Source organism: Macrosteles quadrilineatus, unplaced genomic scaffold (assembly GCF_028750875.1).
Source record: "Macrosteles quadrilineatus isolate MER2022 unplaced genomic scaffold, UCM_ALF_1.0 Scaffold_5__1_contigs__length_97177068, whole genome shotgun sequence".
NCBI lineage: Eukaryota > Metazoa > Arthropoda > Insecta > Hemiptera > Cicadellidae > Macrosteles > Macrosteles quadrilineatus.
This window is the reverse complement of record NW_026542598.1, coordinates 31,859,750-31,879,082: the sequence shown is the minus strand read 5'-3', so window position 1 is coordinate 31,879,082 and position 19,333 is coordinate 31,859,750. Positions and strand designations below refer to the sequence as shown.

The 19,333-nt window shown below is 34.7% G+C and overlaps 2 protein-coding genes across 5 annotated transcripts in view; one reads left to right on the top strand and one right to left on the bottom strand.

Annotated features, from left to right (window-relative positions):
• LOC128994561 (F-box only protein 22-like) overlaps positions 1–9,583 on the top strand; it is a 95,092-nt gene extending 85,509 nt beyond the window's left edge. For all 4 annotated transcript variants that reach the window (XM_054419205.1, XM_054419203.1, XM_054419204.1 and 1 more), the window contains 4 exons: positions 4,772–4,887; positions 5,514–5,691; positions 6,149–6,329; positions 8,131–9,583. In XM_054419205.1, coding sequence (XP_054275180.1) covers positions 4,772–4,887; positions 5,514–5,691; positions 6,149–6,329; positions 8,131–8,234 — 579 coding nt within the window. In that variant the 3' untranslated portion in view covers positions 8,235–9,583. The remainder of the gene's footprint in view (positions 1–4,771; positions 4,888–5,513; positions 5,692–6,148; positions 6,330–8,130) is intronic.
• A 156-nt stretch (positions 9,584–9,739) lies between these two features.
• On the bottom strand, positions 9,740–16,985 carry LOC128994568 (uncharacterized). Its single transcript, XM_054419214.1, has 8 exons — positions 16,865–16,985; positions 16,211–16,343; positions 14,682–14,852; positions 13,596–13,715; positions 12,714–12,830; positions 11,605–11,750; positions 10,385–10,502; positions 9,740–9,874 (listed from the first exon to the last, which is right to left on the bottom strand). Exons 2-8 carry the CDS (start codon positions 16,340–16,342, stop codon positions 9,755–9,757), a joined length of 924 nt encoding a protein of 307 aa, XP_054275189.1. The 5' UTR covers position 16,343; positions 16,865–16,985; the 3' UTR covers positions 9,740–9,754.
• Positions 16,986–19,333: the final 2,348 nt, after the last annotated feature.

The following is a 19,333-nucleotide window of genomic DNA, read 5'->3' as shown; positions in this document are numbered from 1 at the left end:
TTACCCGAGATCAGCCTAGTGTTAGAAGATTACTTAACCTACTCAGGCAATTTGATTGTGTTTACTTAAATGACAAGCCTACTCGCAAAAAAGCTTGTCTGGACAATATTTTTACAAATGTCCCGATCAACTCCTGCTCCACACACATCGTTCACCCTGACATAGCTGATCACGAAGGCCTGGAGTTGAGGCTAATAACGGCATCAGAAGCTGCTAAACCATATATTGAGGAAATTATGCACCGCAGTCTTTCCCCAAGGTGCTTAAACAACTTTAAAGCTGAACTGGGGAATGTGAACTGGCCTAACATCCTGAACAGTAACCGTGCGGCCGATCAGTCAGCTGAAGAGACTTTCAATTTATTTTTTAACAAGCTGATTGATATTTTCAACTTAACTTGTCCTGTTAGTTACCTAACCGCAAAGAAGATTTCCGGACGTAAGGACAATAGGCCTAAAAGTGGAGTGGCCTGGTATAGTGATGACCTCAAGAAACTTAAGGAAACAGTTATGGCTTACCGTACTGTCTACATGAACCTTAGAACTGATGCCTCGTACAGTGCCTACAAAGAACTTAGAAACCTCTATAAAAACGTTGCGAACAGAGCAAAATTAGCCGCAAACGCTGACTTCATTGAGCGATCAGCAAACAAATGCCAAGCAGCGTGGACGATAGTAAGGCGAGTTTCTGGAGAGAAGAAGGAGGTCAGCAACAACCATTCTGCCGAGGACTTCAATAGATTCTTCATCGACTCCGTAAACGATGTTCGAGCCAGCATTCCTGTGAGTCCCCTGCCTGCGGATCACTTCCTGCAGCAAGTGAAGAGGCCCAGCACCCAACTTGAGTGGAATGAAGTGTCATGTGATGATGTGCTCAGTGCAGTGTCAAAAATGAAATCCTCAAAAAGCAAAGATGTGTATGGTCTCACAAGCAATATTGTTAAACACATTATCTTTGAAATAGTAATGCCCCTTGTCTTTTGTATCAACCTATGTCTGAAAGAAGGTGTTTTCCCAACCTCCCAAAAAATTTCTCGAGTCATCCCAATTTTCAAAAAAGGGGAAAAATCACAGATTAAAAATTATCGTCCTATTTCTCTGGTCCCTATAATTGGCAAGATCATTGAAGCTGTCATCAAACCTCAGGTATGTTCTTTTTTTGACACAAACAAAATTTTTTCAAATTTTCAATTTGGTTTTCGTAAAAGTTTGTCTACCGTGGATGCCCTGGACCACCTTGTTTCTAAGATTTTGAGAGCTTTTGAGGAGTCGAGCTTTGCTCAGATCACAGCTTGTGATCTGAGTAAAGCATTTGACTGTATTGATCACAACATACTCATCACTAAGCTGGAGTACTATGGCATCCGCGGTATACAGCTTAAGTTTTTTGATTCATACCTGAGAGAGAGAACTCAATTCGTTGATGCAGGAGGCAAGATGTCAAGCTGCTTGAAAGTTAGCTCAGGTGTGCCACAAGGCTCGATTATAGGCCCCCTTCTTTTTATCACAGTCATCAATGACCTACCAGCCAATATTAAAAGATCCTCTACCATCATGTTTGCGGACGACACCAATTTTTTGAGTGTTCATCCCAACTTTTATGATCTTATGTCAGTAACTGAGCTCACAACTGATTCAGCTTATATGTGGTTTAATGCTAATAGCCTTTGTCTTAATAAGAATAAAACTCAAAATCTATTGTGTAGTCTTAAAAACATCCCAGTAGAGTCACAAGATGTAAACAATGAAAATGTAATTACAGTTTTAGGAATAAAAATTGATAAATGTTTAAGCTGGTCTCCTCAGATAGATTTGGTTTGTGCAAGATTGTCCAGAGTAATCTGTTTGCTTAGAAATCTTATGGGTGTTGTACCTGAAACCTACATAAGGGTAGCCTACTTTGCATTTTTCCAATCCATAATTAGCTACGGCTTGATTCTTTGGGGAAACAGTAGTCACATAAGTGAAGTGTTAATACTCCAAAAGAAGGTAGTTAGAATAATAAACAAAGCTCCAATTGAAGAGCATTGCAAGCCATTGTTCATAAGAAGTAGAATATTGACTGTGATTAATCTGTACATATTTATGTGTTTACTTAGGGTTAAGAAAAATACTAGTTCCCATGTTTATAGGTTTAATATCCATTCACACAACACACGTAATCAGTTCCTATTAGACGTGCCTTATTGTAGGTTAAGTAAATGTAAAAATAGTTACCATGTTATTTCATTAAGATTATTTAATAAGCTTAGCATCAATGCCAAAGAATTGGACCTTAAGTCATTTAAAAAAAGAGCTCAGGATTGGTTACTTTTAAATCCTTTTTATGACTTAGAAGAATATTTTAAGGTTGACGAAGTTAACTTTTAATGTCCTCACATTTCCACATTGTTTTTTATTTGTAAGCATATGTATTAGTATAGCCTATTTTGACTTGTTTTTAGGCTTGTTTTGTTTTGCCTAAAAATAGGCTGTTTATGTAATAGCTGAATTTTCTTGACTTTTGTCTATTGCATTTGTTGTAAATGTTGAAGGACAATAAAACGGTTCTGATTTCTGATTTCTGATTTCTGTTGCAGACGAGTCAAAGAACACATAATACTTGATAGTTCTTGAGGCTTCTTCAGAAGTAGGCCTAGATGGCAGTTAAGGTTGTTCTTGTAACTGCCATCTAGGCCTACTTCTGAAGAAACCTCTGAAAGAGGCGAAATGTCAAGTATTATTATGTGTGTGTTTTATGTGTTCTTTGACTCGTCTGCAACCTTTCATCAGGTGAGTTGGCTGTGTCCTCTCCATCCTATATATTTATTTAATCCAAGCTAAATGCTTTTTCCTAAAATCATTACTTTCTATATAATAATTTTTAGTTTTTATTGAGAAATACACTCATATATATTCACCTCTGTTATTTTCTTCTTGTTAGTCGTAGTACCTGTTAAATATTCAACCCGCACGAGGTAAAAGTAGAAAATTAGGACATACACCTAGCAATATGTTAATTAATACTTCGTAGAATTTAGGTTACCCTGTGTACGCCAGTCGCCGAATCGCCACCAGCTCTATAATAACATCGTAATAAGCGTGTAGCAGGTTAGCAGCAGTGTCGATCTACGCATCGCTGGAACAAAGCCAAACTCGGTCTCAAAACTCAAAGTTATGGATTGAATTACGTCCTGGTCAAATATTTATTGTATTTTAAATAGGGATAGGCCGATATGAGAATTTCTTGATTCTATACCAGTTCTGAAATATTACTCACAATTCTTATATGGATTCCGTGTAAAAACTCATATTTTTAAGGAATTTGCCATGGTCAATGTTTTAGTATTTGTCTGTGTTCGTGTAGCAAGCAATGGCGGAACTGTACAGTAGAGTGTAGACACTAGACAGACAACACGACGACGTGATGACAATGTAATTCCTAATCAACCCTCGACTGTGGATTGAATTGATGTTTTAGCTTTGATTTTTAGTTTAGTTAATTTGTATGTAATTTGCGTTAATGTCGGGATTAATGGTAATTGCTTGGATAATATTCAAGTTAACTAAACGTTTTATATGTCAAATTGAAGCTAAAAATAACTAAGTTTTGTTTCCCCTGTAGCAAGGGAGGAAACTTTGACCTTGGCATGCGTAAAACAGGTGCGGGGTGATAGGCCCGCTATTGTGGCTAATACGCGGTGGTTGCGTTTACGACGCAACAGAAGGCACAGAATGTAATCTGTAGTTCGTGGAGTTTTATATCCATTGCTAAATTGAACTAAATTTAAATCTACTTGATGATAAAGAAACTTGATGCTGGTTTAGTGAGTTTTGTGGCCCCGAAGTGTTTTGAAAAGACATTCACCTGGCCCCGGCTAAAAACAAGCGATGACATATCGAAGAAATCCGACAATTCTGCATCAGAAGCCGGAGAAAATCGATTGCCCAACGAAGTGTTCAGTTGAACAAACCTAAATTAGTCACTTCATGATATTATTTATAAAAGATATAGAGTATTTGTGCCGAAAAAGATTCAGTTAAGACATCAGATAAACCCGCCAATCGCCCTAAGCGTACAGACTTTGCCAGTTTTACGCTCATATAAGATTGATGAAAGTCTGAATTTTATTAAATATTCTGAATTGTATGAAAGAATGAGAAAAAAAACTTTATTCTTTTCCCTTCAATTTGACGTTTAAATCGTTTAATTATCTTGAATAGTCCCCGAGCAACGACCGTTTGCAATCCTGGCATTCTTTTAAAAACACCCTGTACATAATTTTAATTGTAATAATTATGGTTTTTTACCAGTTTAAAGTTAATCATAAGTAACTATCGGCAAATATAACGTGAAAAACGTAACGTTAAAAACTGCTTCAGTAGGCCTAAGAAAACCATTTTTTACCATTAATTAATATGAGTATACAATATGTTTATTCATTGGTGGTTCATTAGGCTGTGGAATATAAACATTTATTCTTGCCAAAAATATACTTTTTGTACTGACCCAGTTGATATGAGACCTTGACATTGATGATGTATTTGCCACTTTTTCATCGAATAGCTTGTAAAATGTGTTATAGCCTACATTTAAGGAATTTGGTCGAAGACTAGTTGACAGTCACCTAAATGAACAAACTTGTTCCATATCCCTTATAATATTGAAGATTTTACTATTTCCAATATTAAGTATCTCTATTGTATTAGTCTGAAAAACCACCAGTAGTATGAAACCACCAGTAAAACTTTTAAGCATGCAACTGGTATGTTTTAATGTTTTTCTGTTTCAGGGTCCATACCCTGAAAATATGAATGACTTTGATGAGTCAATTAAGGCACTGTTTGTTGTTTGTAAAAGCACCCATCGTAAAATTAGTGAAAAGATTTTAAATGCACTTGTAGACAGGTAAGTTGAAAATTTGCACATTGCCCCAAATGTAATAGTCTAATTATAATTGTTGGATTACCAATCATTATTTTAATCATATTAAGCACCAATTCTTTGTGTATTGATTCCACAAAAATGTTAAATGGTGTTTGAGGAATTATTTTGACTTTCCATCAAGTTTAGAACATATTGACAAATTTCTGTGGTCGGCTCTTCTGTGATTTTATCGAAAAGGCCAGATAACTTGTATAATCAATGTAAATTTTGTTTTCCTACCAATGCATGGAAATGATCACATTGCCATATCTGTAAACAGTACGCAAAATAGCTCATTGCCGCTCTAGGGCCATTCCTGCTCACTAATCAGCTAATTTCACAGTTGTCGTTTCTACACCAACCACGGTTGCGGATCTGGTGCATTAGTTAAAACCGGTAAGTAAGTCACACAACCTTAAATAAAGCAAACATAACCTAAATAAAATGTTATATATAGGCTACATCTAAAATGTAGCTGGCTGAGCTAAAGCTAAAGCAACCATCTACAGTTCTCGAGCGGTAATGATGTACTTTGGGCTCTTAATACACAAATAGCTATTGTCTGTGTTATGATTTTACTTATTTACATTTAAGCTACTTGTTTTCAGCCGAGGACCGACATTTGCCTTGGGAGGGGGTATATCAGATGGATTCTTCTACAGGGAAGGCTACAATGAGTTTACAAAAGGAGGACTCTTCATAGAATTCAAGGGTGATAATGTAAAAGCACATTCAACATTGATAAATGAGAATGATACCGCCTCAATGGAAAATGCTATTGCAAAGGTATACAAGTGTTTCTCAAATAGCGCTTTTAGCAAATTTCCCTGTAGGGAAGTTGCTATTACCGTAGGTCTCATGGGTTTGACAATGTCATAATAAACAAGTCACAATAGTTTAAAACCAAGCAAGCTTTAAGAAACGAAAAATATGTTTTTGTTGTTTAACATCCTAATTAGGCCTAACTCTGAAAATGAATTTGTAATGCTTTCTCATGCTAACTACTGATCGATCTAGTTAACTCGTTAACTCATTATATAGAGTTAGCATTGTAAACTCAAACAAAAGTAACTTGTATCTAGCCCTTTTTGTTTTCCGTATTTTGATTTTTAAAATCTCCTCGTGTAGTGTTTTTTGTAATTTTTGTTGTAATATGTTGAGCCCTGAAGGAAATCCTCTGATTTATGTGGCCCCACTCAGACATTACTATTAATTTGTAAATCTCTTGATGTTGTGATTTCAGCTAAGAGAGAACGCCGGTGAAGTTCCAGAAGATGGGGTCCAAGTGGCGTTCATCGCCCAGTGTGTTGACCGAAGACATCTTGAGAAACAGGAAAGTAGTTTGTTTAGAAAATACTTCCCAAACACGCCTCAGTTTGGTTTCACAGCCTGGGGAGAGTTTGGATTAAAAAATGGAAACTCAGGTAGGCCTAACTTGTTTATGTTTTTAGACTACTTGGTAACAATACAGAGCAGATGGTTATCTATTTTATAATAAGCACCAGGGGACCCAGCCTTACTCTGTTGTATTTAGTTGTGTTTAATCGTTAAAACAATATCGTTAACAGACATTTTATAATTTACGGAAAACATTTTTGTGTACAAACCGTAGACATTTGATCGCTGAAAACAAAAATAATAATAATTAATATTAATAATAATAACTAAAAAAAAATAATATGCAATGTTATGATCTTGCTTAAGTGCTACTTGCACAGAATTTGTCTCCCCTCTAGTCATTGAAACCCATGGTTTGACTTATACGCTCACCGATTACGAAGATAAAAAGATGATATAAACAAAATCATATTAGTTTCAGAATGGCTTATCTGACAACGATCATTCAGTTTTTCAATTTCTAAAGAAATTTTGAGAATCTGTCTTTTTTTTATTGGGATTCAGGATATGGTAGTAGTTTTAAGCCAATCAAAACCCGCAGATGTAATTAGTTTACTTGGAATGCCGCAGGGATTAAGTTTTTGTGGATACGGCTAAGTAAGAAAATCAGTATTTGATCAATACTATATTCCCCTATATCGAATAATCTTCAGTGTAATCTTTGCTCAATAGTTACAACTGATGTTTTTTCCTTTGTACTGTATTTTGTAGTTTGCTAGTGTACTGTGGATGTGACAGTTCTTTTGTTTACTGTCTCTTTGTTATTTTGTTCAACCAATGTAGTCACTTGGCAAACCATAAGGCCAAAGTTAATTTTTTTTAAATTTCTAATGAGTTGTGTAGAGAAATACAAATTTTCCTGAGGTAGTGGTTTTGCCAATCACGTTTTCAGGACTAAAAGTCCCTAATTACAAAATTGAGTGAAAATCCTTCCACTGGATTTCCAGATATATATTACATACAGACAAACAGACTTAGCTCGTATTAGAGTATAGGATAGGATACGAAGTGTCTCTTCCTCTGCATCAAGTAAACATTAAGTGAAATGCATTTTGCATTAGTCAATTACTTTGTACACCAATATTTCACATTTATACTGTTTGACCCCTTAAGTGCCAAATTAGTCAAATGAGTTGATTAAGAGCCAAAGAGGGTCATAAAGCCCCAAACAAATTTGATATTGATTTAAATCTATGATCCTAACATAATTTTAATTAAGGGAGACAAAGGATAGGATAAGCAAGCTTAGCACTACCTTTAGAAATGTTGGCATCCCACTTCACTACAGTAACACAGAAGAAAACACAAAAGAAACACTGGATATTTCAAGGCCACTGGCCCCTTTCTCAACATTGAGAGTCACATTAGATACTTAGAGTAAAATGGGTTTTCTGTCAGAGGTAGTGTTTCATAATAGTTTTGTTATTTAGGTTTGCTCAACAATTAAAATACCATACAACAAAACAAACCAAAATTGAATTTTGAATTTTGATTGTAATTAAAATAATTCAGAAGGTCTTATATCTTTCAGCAGAATTGTATTTAAAATTTAAATTCAATTGAGGTTTATGTTTTACTGGATTACCGTAGTCAAATTAGGAATCCACAGGATTAAAAGATCAAATTTCACTAGATTCACTGATATAAATAAATATAGGAATCTTTGGCGACCAGGTCTTTTCTGTATTAAAAAGTTTCCTTTAATGTCACTACCCAGCCCAAACTTTTAAACCTAAATAGTTAATTTATTTGACCAAAATCTTAAGAAATATGTCTTTGTTAATCCTACCATTAGAATTAATTCTGTAATGACTGTAACTTTTTCAGAGGAATCCCCAAAGCAAAATAAAAGCAAGAAAAAGAAGCTTGAATTTAGTTATGTGTTTACGACTTCCATCTTGATTGTAACAATAAGGAAGACAAAGACGTAAGACTGAGAAAACTGTGAAGACTTTTTCTTATGTTGCTTTAGTGAGTATTATTATACAACGGACTCAAGATTTATACAGACTTTTGTTCGATTCTTACAGACCATTTGAAATAGGCTATGTTTTATTGTTTTTGCAATTTACATTAACATTGATTACCACTCATTATAAGTTATTTTTAGTTTTAGTTGTTTTTTAAGGAGCAAAAGTTATTTTATTTGTGATAATTACAACATTTTTTTACCATAAAGGCCAAATGTATGGTAACCGTAGCAATATTATAAGATTATATTTACTGTGTTGTGAAATTAAATATTCAGCTACCATAGTGAATAACATTAGTTTTAATTAATTCCAACAATAGTTGTCATTAGTAAATTTAAAGTTACAGAATAAAAGTCATTGAGTAAACAATTCGTTCCTTAGTAGGAAGTATTAGTCCAATCAAAATTGTAACGGGTAATTGTGTTAAATTTTCTGTTATGATTACCCAAAGGCAGCTCCAGACAAAAGCTGTTAGTTTTTTGTTCGTTTCAGGAATAGCAAATATTTGTTTACTTTGATGTGTGCAAAAATACTGACAATGAACGGGAAAACTTGAATACGAATGTTTGCTGCTTGGCGAATGGCGCATGTGTGGAGCTGCCTTAAGAAAAGTATTAAGTTTTGGAATTCATTTAAATAGAAGTACCTACTCAGGTCCTCGAATGATTTGGGGTGCTGAATCCCATTGTGAGTTTGCTAACACAGTGATTGTAAACTACAAAATGTTTAAATCAAAAGTTACCCTCGAGGGCCAAATAAATTTTTATGTACTTTCATTTCCGACTAAGTTTTGTTAGTTTTTTTAATTTTTTATGTCTTCGCCCCCGTGGCAAGCCTAGCACTTTTCGGACGAAATAAGTAAATAACTAGCACTCTTCGGAAAATTACTTACTAATATTCTAGCACCGAAAGGGTTAATCTATAATATTTTTATTTTTCAACTAAAGTTTGTTTCAATTAGAGTGACGTGCAGGATGTGAATGCATACACAAACCCTTCCTCTACCATAACTTTTGTTATTTTGTGCAACCATCCCAACAATTAATCAATTTAAAACTTAGCGTCTAGTAGTGTCTCAGTGTAGTTGGAAGCCTTCCCTCATTCCAACTTATACCCTGTCCTAATTGACACGATTTATACCTGCGTGGGTTATTAATTACTAGGAACTTATTCAAAAAGTGTTTTCCTTGTTTGATTTAAGTCTTAGGTTTTATATCAGTTTTGTTTTGTATTTTTCTTCATTTTTTGGGAAGAAATACAAAATTGTATATACCCTTCTCAAAATAACATTGTAAAAACTTAAATAAACCTTATTTATTGCAAAAAGAATTTGAAAAATTATTTACTTAGTGCTCCTAACGAGAAAAATTATTTACACCTTTGCAAAACATATTGTTTGTATGATATCACCTCATACAGAGGTAAATAAGACGTCAAGCGTTATTTAAAAGTGAATCGTTTATTATAACTTAAACAATCTAAGGTTCACACTGTACAGTATGTACCTCGTTAGTTCCGTAGTCCACACAAGCATTGACAGGCCAGCCTTCACTTATGTGTGTGTACTCGGTTAGATACATCGCTGGTGTTGCCATAATCTGCAATACAGATTAGTGCAATTATAACCATGACTGCCCTTAACATATAGTAATATAAATGTCTGAATTTTTTAAAACAATTGTGGGGTTTTAGTGATTTGTAAAAGTTAGACAAATCATAATTCTATACTGGTATCCCTGCATTCAGTAGCTTAAGCAATTTGTTGAAACTAGTGATGATCAAAACCAGAATTTTTAAATCTTAAAACCGAGACCTAAACTGGTGAATCGCAGTGGGTGTGTTCAAAGCAAGGCCTCCAAGAAGCCCAGACTTGGTTCTATGTAATTTAGTAAAAAAAACTTGACTTATCTTAGAGAAAGAATCACATAATCCAGTCTCCATTGTGATAAGATAAATATGCAAAGAGTTGGCTGAAGCAGAAATAAACTATCGAAAGGATGTATGTAAAATAAGATAAATGTCTATTGGTTATTTGAGGTTCTACAATTCGCTAAAACCCAGGATTGGATACATGATTTAAAAAGCTGTTGAACGATGAACATATTTACCTGTCCCCGAGACGCAGGGTAAGGGGCGGCTACAAATTCAACTTCAGGATCAAAATATACCAAATCACTCTTTGTCAGTGGATGGCCAAAACTCGCTGTAGTCTCAGATTTTAATCCTCTGGAAAAACAGACAAAAGTTACTGGGCAAGATAGAAATCAATTTGATTCTTTTATAAGTCATTAACATGGTCTCTGTGTGTAATTAACTTTACTTACATTAGTTTCAATGAGTTTGAAGAATTTCCATCAAAATTGTCTGGGTAGCCGACTATACTCAGTTCACAAAATTTAGGCGCTTTTAGGGAAGAAATCCATCCCCTCCACTTCACCATCCTGCCATTACAGTAAAACCCCTCATATCCGAGGGGTGTGTTAACAGTGTTGGACCGAGCCTCTGGTCGGATAAACCAACCTATTATTAAATGATAATTTGTATCTAATAACAACCTGTGATTGGTTAAAAGTAGTGTTTAAGTCTCTTTTTGGAATCTACTAGCTCAACTGAGAAGTGAACCCACTAAAAATGTATATGAACAGGAAACCGATAAACCGTGAGAACGCTCAAATCAAGGAGACTATGTGTACAGTAGTGTGAAATATTTTTTGTTTTCGATTCCGGGAAGTGACCGGATAAACCGAGGACCGGATATTAGGGATTCTAATGTAAAATAATAGCTTAACAGATGAAGTTTGCCAAACCGTCAATCAGCTAGGCATATATAATAGGCAAACTGCCTAAATTTTGTGAACGGAGTAACAGTCACAGTGCTTGCCATCAAATCTAATGGTCATGGTTCAATTCCAAGATTCCAAGCGAGATTAATTCTTACCCAGTTGTAATTTTTCTTGGGCTCAACACAAGATTAGGGTTTGGACCATTCCCGTATAACAACGTAAAAAGATGCTAACAACGTGTTTAGACACACACACTAAATAAATAACAATCTTATAGGCTAAAGTTCGAGACCAGTAATGTTATCAATTCTTTAATGTGTTTTGGATTTCTCACCAATCTTGGAATCAGTTTTCTCTGAAACATCCCTTTTACAGCCAACTTCACTGATTTTTACGATTGAGGTGTCATTTGGATCTTATGCTATAACAGAGGGATGAATGGTAACTGAAATGGCAGAATTCCCTTTAGGACTAAAATAAAAAAAGAGTTCTTAAAAAATAAAACATATACAGTAAATTAGGTAAAATATTGCAGAAAAACTCACGAATGAGGAACAAAGCGATGTGGTCGATGAACACTGTTGTTGAAACAAGCTTTTTTGAACACTGCTTTGTCATAGACTGGCTTGTCACGTGGAGTTAAAATAGAAGTTACATCTATCGGTTTGCTTCTATAAAAATCTGCGTCATTCTAGAAAAGATTATGTTGAATTTAAAATGTCACTAATGCTTGTATGCATGTACTTAGCATCAAATATTTTAATTCTTATACTTATCATGTTTTAAGCCATAAAATGACTGCAACCATGTACACCAGTTCATATTAATCATCATTAAACATTATGCTTATGCAGTGTGTTGGTTTCCACATATGCAACAAGAACAATGAATCGTAGTCCTAGGACGCTAGTCTCAAGCCCAGGATCGTTTTTAACATTACTTCAGGTTAGACCTAGAGTTTGCGTTTGCGCATATATTACTTAGATAAAATATCATTGGTGATTTGCCGGGATTTTAACTCGGTACCTCTGGGTCCAAAGTTCCGCGCTCACTCCAGGTGGTTGGTATATTAGATATAACATTACACTTTTCACTTAAAGCTACATTCATGCGAGCACAACCCAAAAATTAGATACCTGTAAACTATGCATGTCTTGTGCTTCAACCTGGAATCCAATTCGTTCTCTAATACACTGTAGAGTGTTGTACCAGTATTCTTAGTTTGCTAGACCAATGGGATGACAGAGGGCGTGGTTTTGGACCCTGAGGTCCTGTGTTCTAAACCCGCTAATGGCAACCCTGATAATGCTGTGACCCTCTAGGTAATTCTTAGCGACAGCTTAGTTACTTTTTATTCATCCTTTCTTTTGTTCCTGGCATTACCACTTGGATAAAATCCATTGGTGATTTGGCGGGATTCAAACCTAGGACTTGAGGGACAGAAGTTCTGCGCTCTTAGACCAGCTTGTTTCCCTTTGTCCTGACTCTTTGTTTATCAGGAACTGACCAAAATCTTGTTTAACGAGGATTTTAAATTTTAAAATATTGGAAACAACCATTGAAACAGACACAGCGAAATCATCAATCTCTGGTGTTAAAAGGGTTAAAATTTTTATACACAATATTACATATATACATTTACAATTAGGCTTACTCTGTGTATATAATGGTGAGAGAGGTGGGTGGTGGAGATGTAAGGATCTAAAAGTCTTGTGAATCCTTGATACTCAAACCCTGTCACCAGTGGGGACTGACTAGTGTCTCGCTTAACCTACAAAACACAATTAGTTAATATGTTGAAAGACACTATGGACATTTTGATCTCAACACTAGATTTTAATTTGAAATACTTGAACTGGAACTTATCATGAGCTATGACCCTTCTATTTATCTATGATCATTAACTATAATATTCCTTTAATTCCCCTCCTTTCCCGTAGAGACAATTTTATATTTAGCATAAAAATTATCCATAAGGAAATATCTCTTTATAATATTTTGGAAACTTATTAATTACTTGGATTATTAATTACTTATTAATTAAACTTGGAAATTATTCTCTTTGGAAAGAGGTACTGAAATGCCATTCAACTACATCCTCCCAATTAAATTTTGGACAATCAAATAGACACACCTTATAGACCAACTGCAGCCATATTTTATTCCAAAGTTGAATTAGCCTCCCGAGTGTGTGTCAGTCTACAAATCTATTTATCCTTTTGACAGTTCAGTTTGGCTTGGTTATGAAATGGTGTATTCAACTGAAATCAGAAATTCACACCAACCCACACTGCTAGTGATGGAATTCAACAAAGCTAATTTACAATATAAAACTGACTTCACCTTAACATGGGGATTAAATATCTATTCTATCATCAATAGTCAAAGGCCCCTCCTAAATCAGGATTCCCGACTAAGACCACATGGAAATCACACTTTTCAACGCCTTCTCAATTATAATAATAACAACAACAACAAAAATAACAATCACTCTTCTTTGATGCATGACCTGTCAGCTAATCATAGAGATGTTTACCGAGCACAAGTAGTCGTCCCTGAGTTCCACCAGAGGGTGCTGAGGTAGCCAAGGACGCTGGTATTGGTCTCTACACTCCGAGACTGGCGCTCTAGCTGGGTTGGGAGGCCGAGCCTTCACCTTGAACATATTTAGAATTGCATTAAACAGCTTCAGAAAACTGACACACTTGATTCCTGTTAGCCAAGAATTTATGTTGCAATTCACAACACTTGTCATTTAAACCATTGAGCTCCAAAGTCCAATATATCGGACACATGAGTAACATGCCCAAACCTTCCAATTCACCAATCAATGTGAGTAAAAAAAAAAACATTGGAAGTTATAGGCTACCTGACATATGCTGCAACCTAGAATCAAGTTTGGAACTACGCTTGGGCTTTTGTGTGACCAGTGTGAGTACGGTAGACAGACAGTCTGATAAATGCCTCTGAATCATGGTTCAAATCCTCAGGTCTGGTAGCTACTAGCTAGACAAGTAACATGGAGACGTAAGGTACAGAGGAACCATTCAATGGTACACAAGTGGTGTATAGCACTAGTCTAGGGCAATTGCAAAGTCCATCACCGCCCCTCACCCTCATGTACTTACAATACAATGCATATGGTGTATGGCCTGTGCACTTTGCAATAGGAATTTTTCTCAGTACTTGCCGCTCGGGCTCTTCCTTCATCATAAGTATATTTCTACTAGAGTTGAAAGCGCATGGTCGTCTCATAAACAAATTTCCTCTGTACCTTACTTCTATGTGTAAGTAATAAGAAGTTCACATGTCTGTGGGAGAAGCCCACAACAAATAAGTGTTATGTAAGCTTGGGTGAAACTTGATTGGATGGGTGGATTCTTGAACCTCCAATCATGCATTTTTCTTATCCTTATTATGTGCGTTCACCAAAAACTTGTTTTATAATAATTTTTGTTATAATATGAGAGGAAAACTTTATAATAAGCATGATTAAGTCATTAAATAATCCATGGAGTTTGAAGACTAATTACAAATAAATGGGTTTTTAGTTTTTATCCTACATGTGTACACAAATTCCCAAGGATGATTTGTAGATGTAACTTCAATTAGTTAAATTTACCTTTTCAGCATAAGGTTTGATGTAGAGTGTGGTTGCACAATTGACCTTTTCCGCTCTCACGGAGGGTTCAGGCAGTTTCCAGTTTAAATCTCCGGTGAGAGGTTTGTAAGTGTTTTTCTCAACAAGCAAGTCTTTACCTCTTAGTTCCACAGGGATTTTTGCTGGCTTGTCCTGCAAATAGATTTATATGAGGAATAACATTGTCAAAACTCTATATACATGGTGAACGGAAACAAACTTTACGTTAATCTATGTGAAAGAACACCACTTGCTACTCGCTCAATATCAACTCTTTTAAAGTAAATTGTTCTCATATTAATTTTATATTTTAATACGTTTTTGATAGAAATATTTTGACTAGCCTATACTAAAATTTTGGCAGAGTATATAGAAGTTGGTAGTTCAGGTCCTGATGATAAAAACTATCAAACGTAAGTGGCTTACATTGTGGCCCTCTAGTGGGTGGAAGCTTCTAAATTATATATGAGTGAATTTGATAAAAATACATTTTATTTGTTATCATGTCGGTAATGATTCTTTATTGTTATTTTCTGTCAGATAACTTTTATGGATAAGTTTTTTATTTATTTTTTTTTAAGTAAAGTCACAACTGGTAAAGAAAAGGGTTGTATATGTTAGGTAAGAAGATCGGGGTCTGGACTGTTCCTTGTTCCTTTGCAAAAACCATAAAAAATTCCAAAATCCCAAAAGTTTAAATTTAAAAAAAATTAACCTGACCTCAACCTATTAATATACTCTTGGGAGACCTTGGGAATATTAATTTTAGTTGTCATGTTTTACTCATGTTATGTCCATAAGTTGCAGTTATGTAGAATTTGCAGTTATGTAGAACTGTAATTGACTTAGGTACTATGTATACCTAATACCACATGTGTGTCAAGAAGCTGTGATGATTTTCTAGTGTTACTACTATAAAGCCTTAACAATGACATTGCAGTTTAACACTGGCTTGATAGTACATGCTGACATTAGACATTATAATACAAAATGCTGGCAGTATAGTACAACGCTGACATTAGACATTATAATACAAAATGCTGGCATTATAGTACAATGCTGGCAGTATAGTACAATGCTGGCAGTATAGTACAATGCTGGCAGTATAGTACAATGCTGGCAGTATAGTACAATGCTGGCAGTATAGTACAATGCTGGCAGTATAGTACAATGCTGGCAGTATAGTACAATGCTGGCAGTATAGTACAATGCTGGCAGTATAGTACAATGCTGGCAGTATAGTACAATGCTGGCAGTATAGTACAATGCTGGCATTAGACATTATATAATACAAAACGCTGGCATTGTAGTACAATGCTGGCATTATAGTACAATGCTGGCATTATAGTACAATGCTAACATTATTGTACCACGCTACCATTATAGTACAATAGGTTAGGAAATGTTCCCACTCAAAAAACTTATAATATGCTGATGAACCTAAAAATGGCATACAGAATAAAATAGATAAATCATATTTTAAACAAATCAATGTTCAAATTTGTCAATACCTCTACATGCCGTGGCACAGGGGCTGAGTATCGGAGCCCAACTCCGGTGGAAGTTTTGTAGTCAAAACCTGGTAGGATAGACTTGCACGTGTGTCGCAAGCAAGGCATGAAACTAGACTGGTGTTCTTCCATTCTGTCAATAAAATAGTATATCATGTTGGATTTGGCCAAAATTATGCCATCGTTTAGGAGACCCAATTTGCCGGTTTAATGAAATATGTACATTTGGTATTGATTAGTTGGTTTTCAAATTTAGTTTTTGAGAGGGGCCCAAAAACTCAGCTATTTAACTGAACTTATAAGATCACTCTTTATTTGTCATCATTCCACTAGTCAACCAATTTTTACAATGTGTACCTTTAAAACAATTGGCTGCACTTTACTTTAGGTCCTATACACTCATTCGAATGAAACAATCGATTAATCGATATATCGATCGATATTTTTTTATTCGAATGAGTGTCGGACCTAAAGTAAAGTGCAGCCAAACAATTTTGTCTTGTGATAATTTTGAAATATCACAAGCAAAATCCATATTCCATTTATAAAGAATTGTGGAAATCAAGGATTTCAAGAATGATTTTTTAGTTAATATAACTTTTGTTCAGCAAATTTGCTATCTATAAAAGAGTAAATAGAATTTTGGGTACTTACAGTGAAAACTACCTATAAATTGCAAATTTTGACTGTTAAAAAACAAAAATAATAATACTTTAATAAATTTTATTGGTTGTCAATGGAAGAATAAGATTGTAACCTCAAATTACATTCAAACAGTTCAAATGTTTTGACTTTTTGCTCAGCTGTTTCATCCATACTTACCTAGCAACCAGCTGATACTTACCTAGTACATTAGGAGAACCAAGCTTTGCTTTGAGAAAGTCAATTAATTTTTGTATGATTTGTACATTGTTTGTACCTAAAAATGCTTGTCTTTATTCTGGTCTGAAAATATTTCCAATTGAACGTAGCAACATAGGCCTATTGAGAACCACTATTTGTTATTTTAGCCAGTAGCGGCAGGTGATCGTATATAGGTAGTGAAAGGGCTCTGCATATTTTAACATACAAATGAAAGCCTGCCTTAATTCATGTACGGTACCTGTGTCAAAGAATTTCAGAAAAAATAAGTTTCAATTTGTAATACCAACACACATACAATATAAAAAATTATGTACTTCAAATTAATATTTTAAAGGGTTTAATGAAAAGTCAATTATAGTTATTTGTGTAACTAGTGGGCGAAGGAGAGAAATGTTAACGTGCAGCAAAGGCAGTTTTCACTCATGTTATACATTATATTTTTCCTACCATATGGTCGCCATTTCAATGAAAAGAATTTAAGTATAAATAATTAGGTTGTCTTTCAAACTGTACAAGATAATAAGGGTTGCCAACTTATTTTCAAGCCTACACGGATTACGTGCATAATAAAGGTACGCTGTTTTGTGTTGTTTGGTTGGAATACTGGTGTGCACCAAAGTAAGGCTTTCTGTACTGTGATCTGTGCAAGGAAGCCCACTTTGTCTGGTGACTGTAGAAAAACATATTGATTTATTTGTCCATTATTTACTTAAAAAAACAAATTCAAATTTTGCAGATATTTTCCTGAGATTACCTTATCATGGGTATATAGGTAGTAGGAGTAACTATAATATTTTATAGGTAAAATCACAATTGGTATTAATTTTGAACTGTAATTTTTACAGCATTGAGAGTTGAAGTTGAAGGTACCATTTAATTTTTTTTTCATGATATACTTAATTGTTATAAAAATTGTTTGAGCCATTTTTAGCGAATTTCCCTATAGGGAAGTGAAGTAGCTCTCATGGTAAGACCTAGGCCCGGGACCGATTTACTTTTTCATTTTGATGTCCCCAGAGGCCAAAAACACCATTCGTTCAAATTTTTATATATGTATATATATATATATGTGTGTGTGTGTGTCCATCCGCACAATAACTTGAGTAATTTTTGTCCGATTTTCATAAAATTTGGTTTGATGGTGTAAGGCGGGATAAACTTGAATGAGTTCGCGAACCAGCATGATCGGACCATGGGAACGGGGGTTTTATAGGGTAAACATGGGGGATTCTCTTTTTTTTACCCTTAAAACACACAACATATTTAAAGAGCTTAAAAAACAAATAATTTAGTATATCAAAGTGTTTTTGTAAGATAATTGGTTACAGAGAAAATTCAAAAAAATTGTTAATTTAAAATTCTCATGTTATTCTTATGGAGAATATTATAATAATTATGTTGTAGTTGGCTTGTTTATGGATAAATTTTGATCAAACTTGGCGTTTTCATTTTTTTTATACTAAGCTATTGATATTTTAATAAAAAACACACTTTATTAGGTAGTTTCCCTGTAGCAGTTAAACTAGGTACTTGTTAAACATAAATGTAAATTTAATAGATTAATAATTAAAAATCAATCCAGGCAAATGGAAATTCGCTAAGTCGGCAGGTTTGCTGCAGTGGGGGTATTTTATAATACTATTTTCCATTATTTCATGGAAAATAATCTTCTATTATAGTATCAAAAATTAAGGGAGAAGACAGTTGTAGTTGTTACAGTAGCTTGCTCTATCATCCAGTATAAAACGGATTAGGAAAAAGGTGTCATGTTGAACAATCTAGAACAGTTCCAAAGAAACGATGTAAAGAACTATTGGATTGTGCTCTCAGTAGCACTGCGGGTGCTGTTTTCGGTCTAGCTCCCCCCATCTACTGGCAGTAGCCGACGCAGCCCATACACTCACCATTATAAAACGCATCTATTTAAGTTGATGCTCTCTTGAAATATATAGATATAAAATATTGCTAATGCATGCCAAACTCTTTTTACCAATCTAAACTTTATGTCTGTTTATTTTCTTGCAGAAAATAACCCATTTGAACTCATTAAAACACAACTACATTTTCCAGTCTTTACCGCAGATGTTTGACGTTAACGCGTACTTTTTCTTTACTTTCTTGTTACCTATATTGTAAGATACATTGTCATTACACATTGAAACAAAAAAGTATCGAGTTTACGTCAAATATAAGTCCGCGGCAAAAACTTGGCAATGTTATTCTATTCAGAAGTGTTTATTTACTATTTTTTCGTTCAAT

Bases quoted from the DNA above. Each gene is read 5' to 3' on its own strand.
- LOC128994568 (XM_054419214.1), bottom strand. From the start codon at position 16,342: ATGGAAGAACACCAGTCTAGTTTCATGCCTTGCTTGCGACACACGTGC. The intron at 14,853-16,210 runs GTATTGACAAAT...ATCTATTTGCAG, and splicing joins CTGTGCCACGGCATGTAGAG to GACAAGCCAGCAAAAATCCC. The intron at 11,751-12,713 runs GTAAGCCTAATT...AATCTTTTCTAG, and splicing joins CTCACCATTATATACACAGA to AATGACGCAGATTTTTATAG.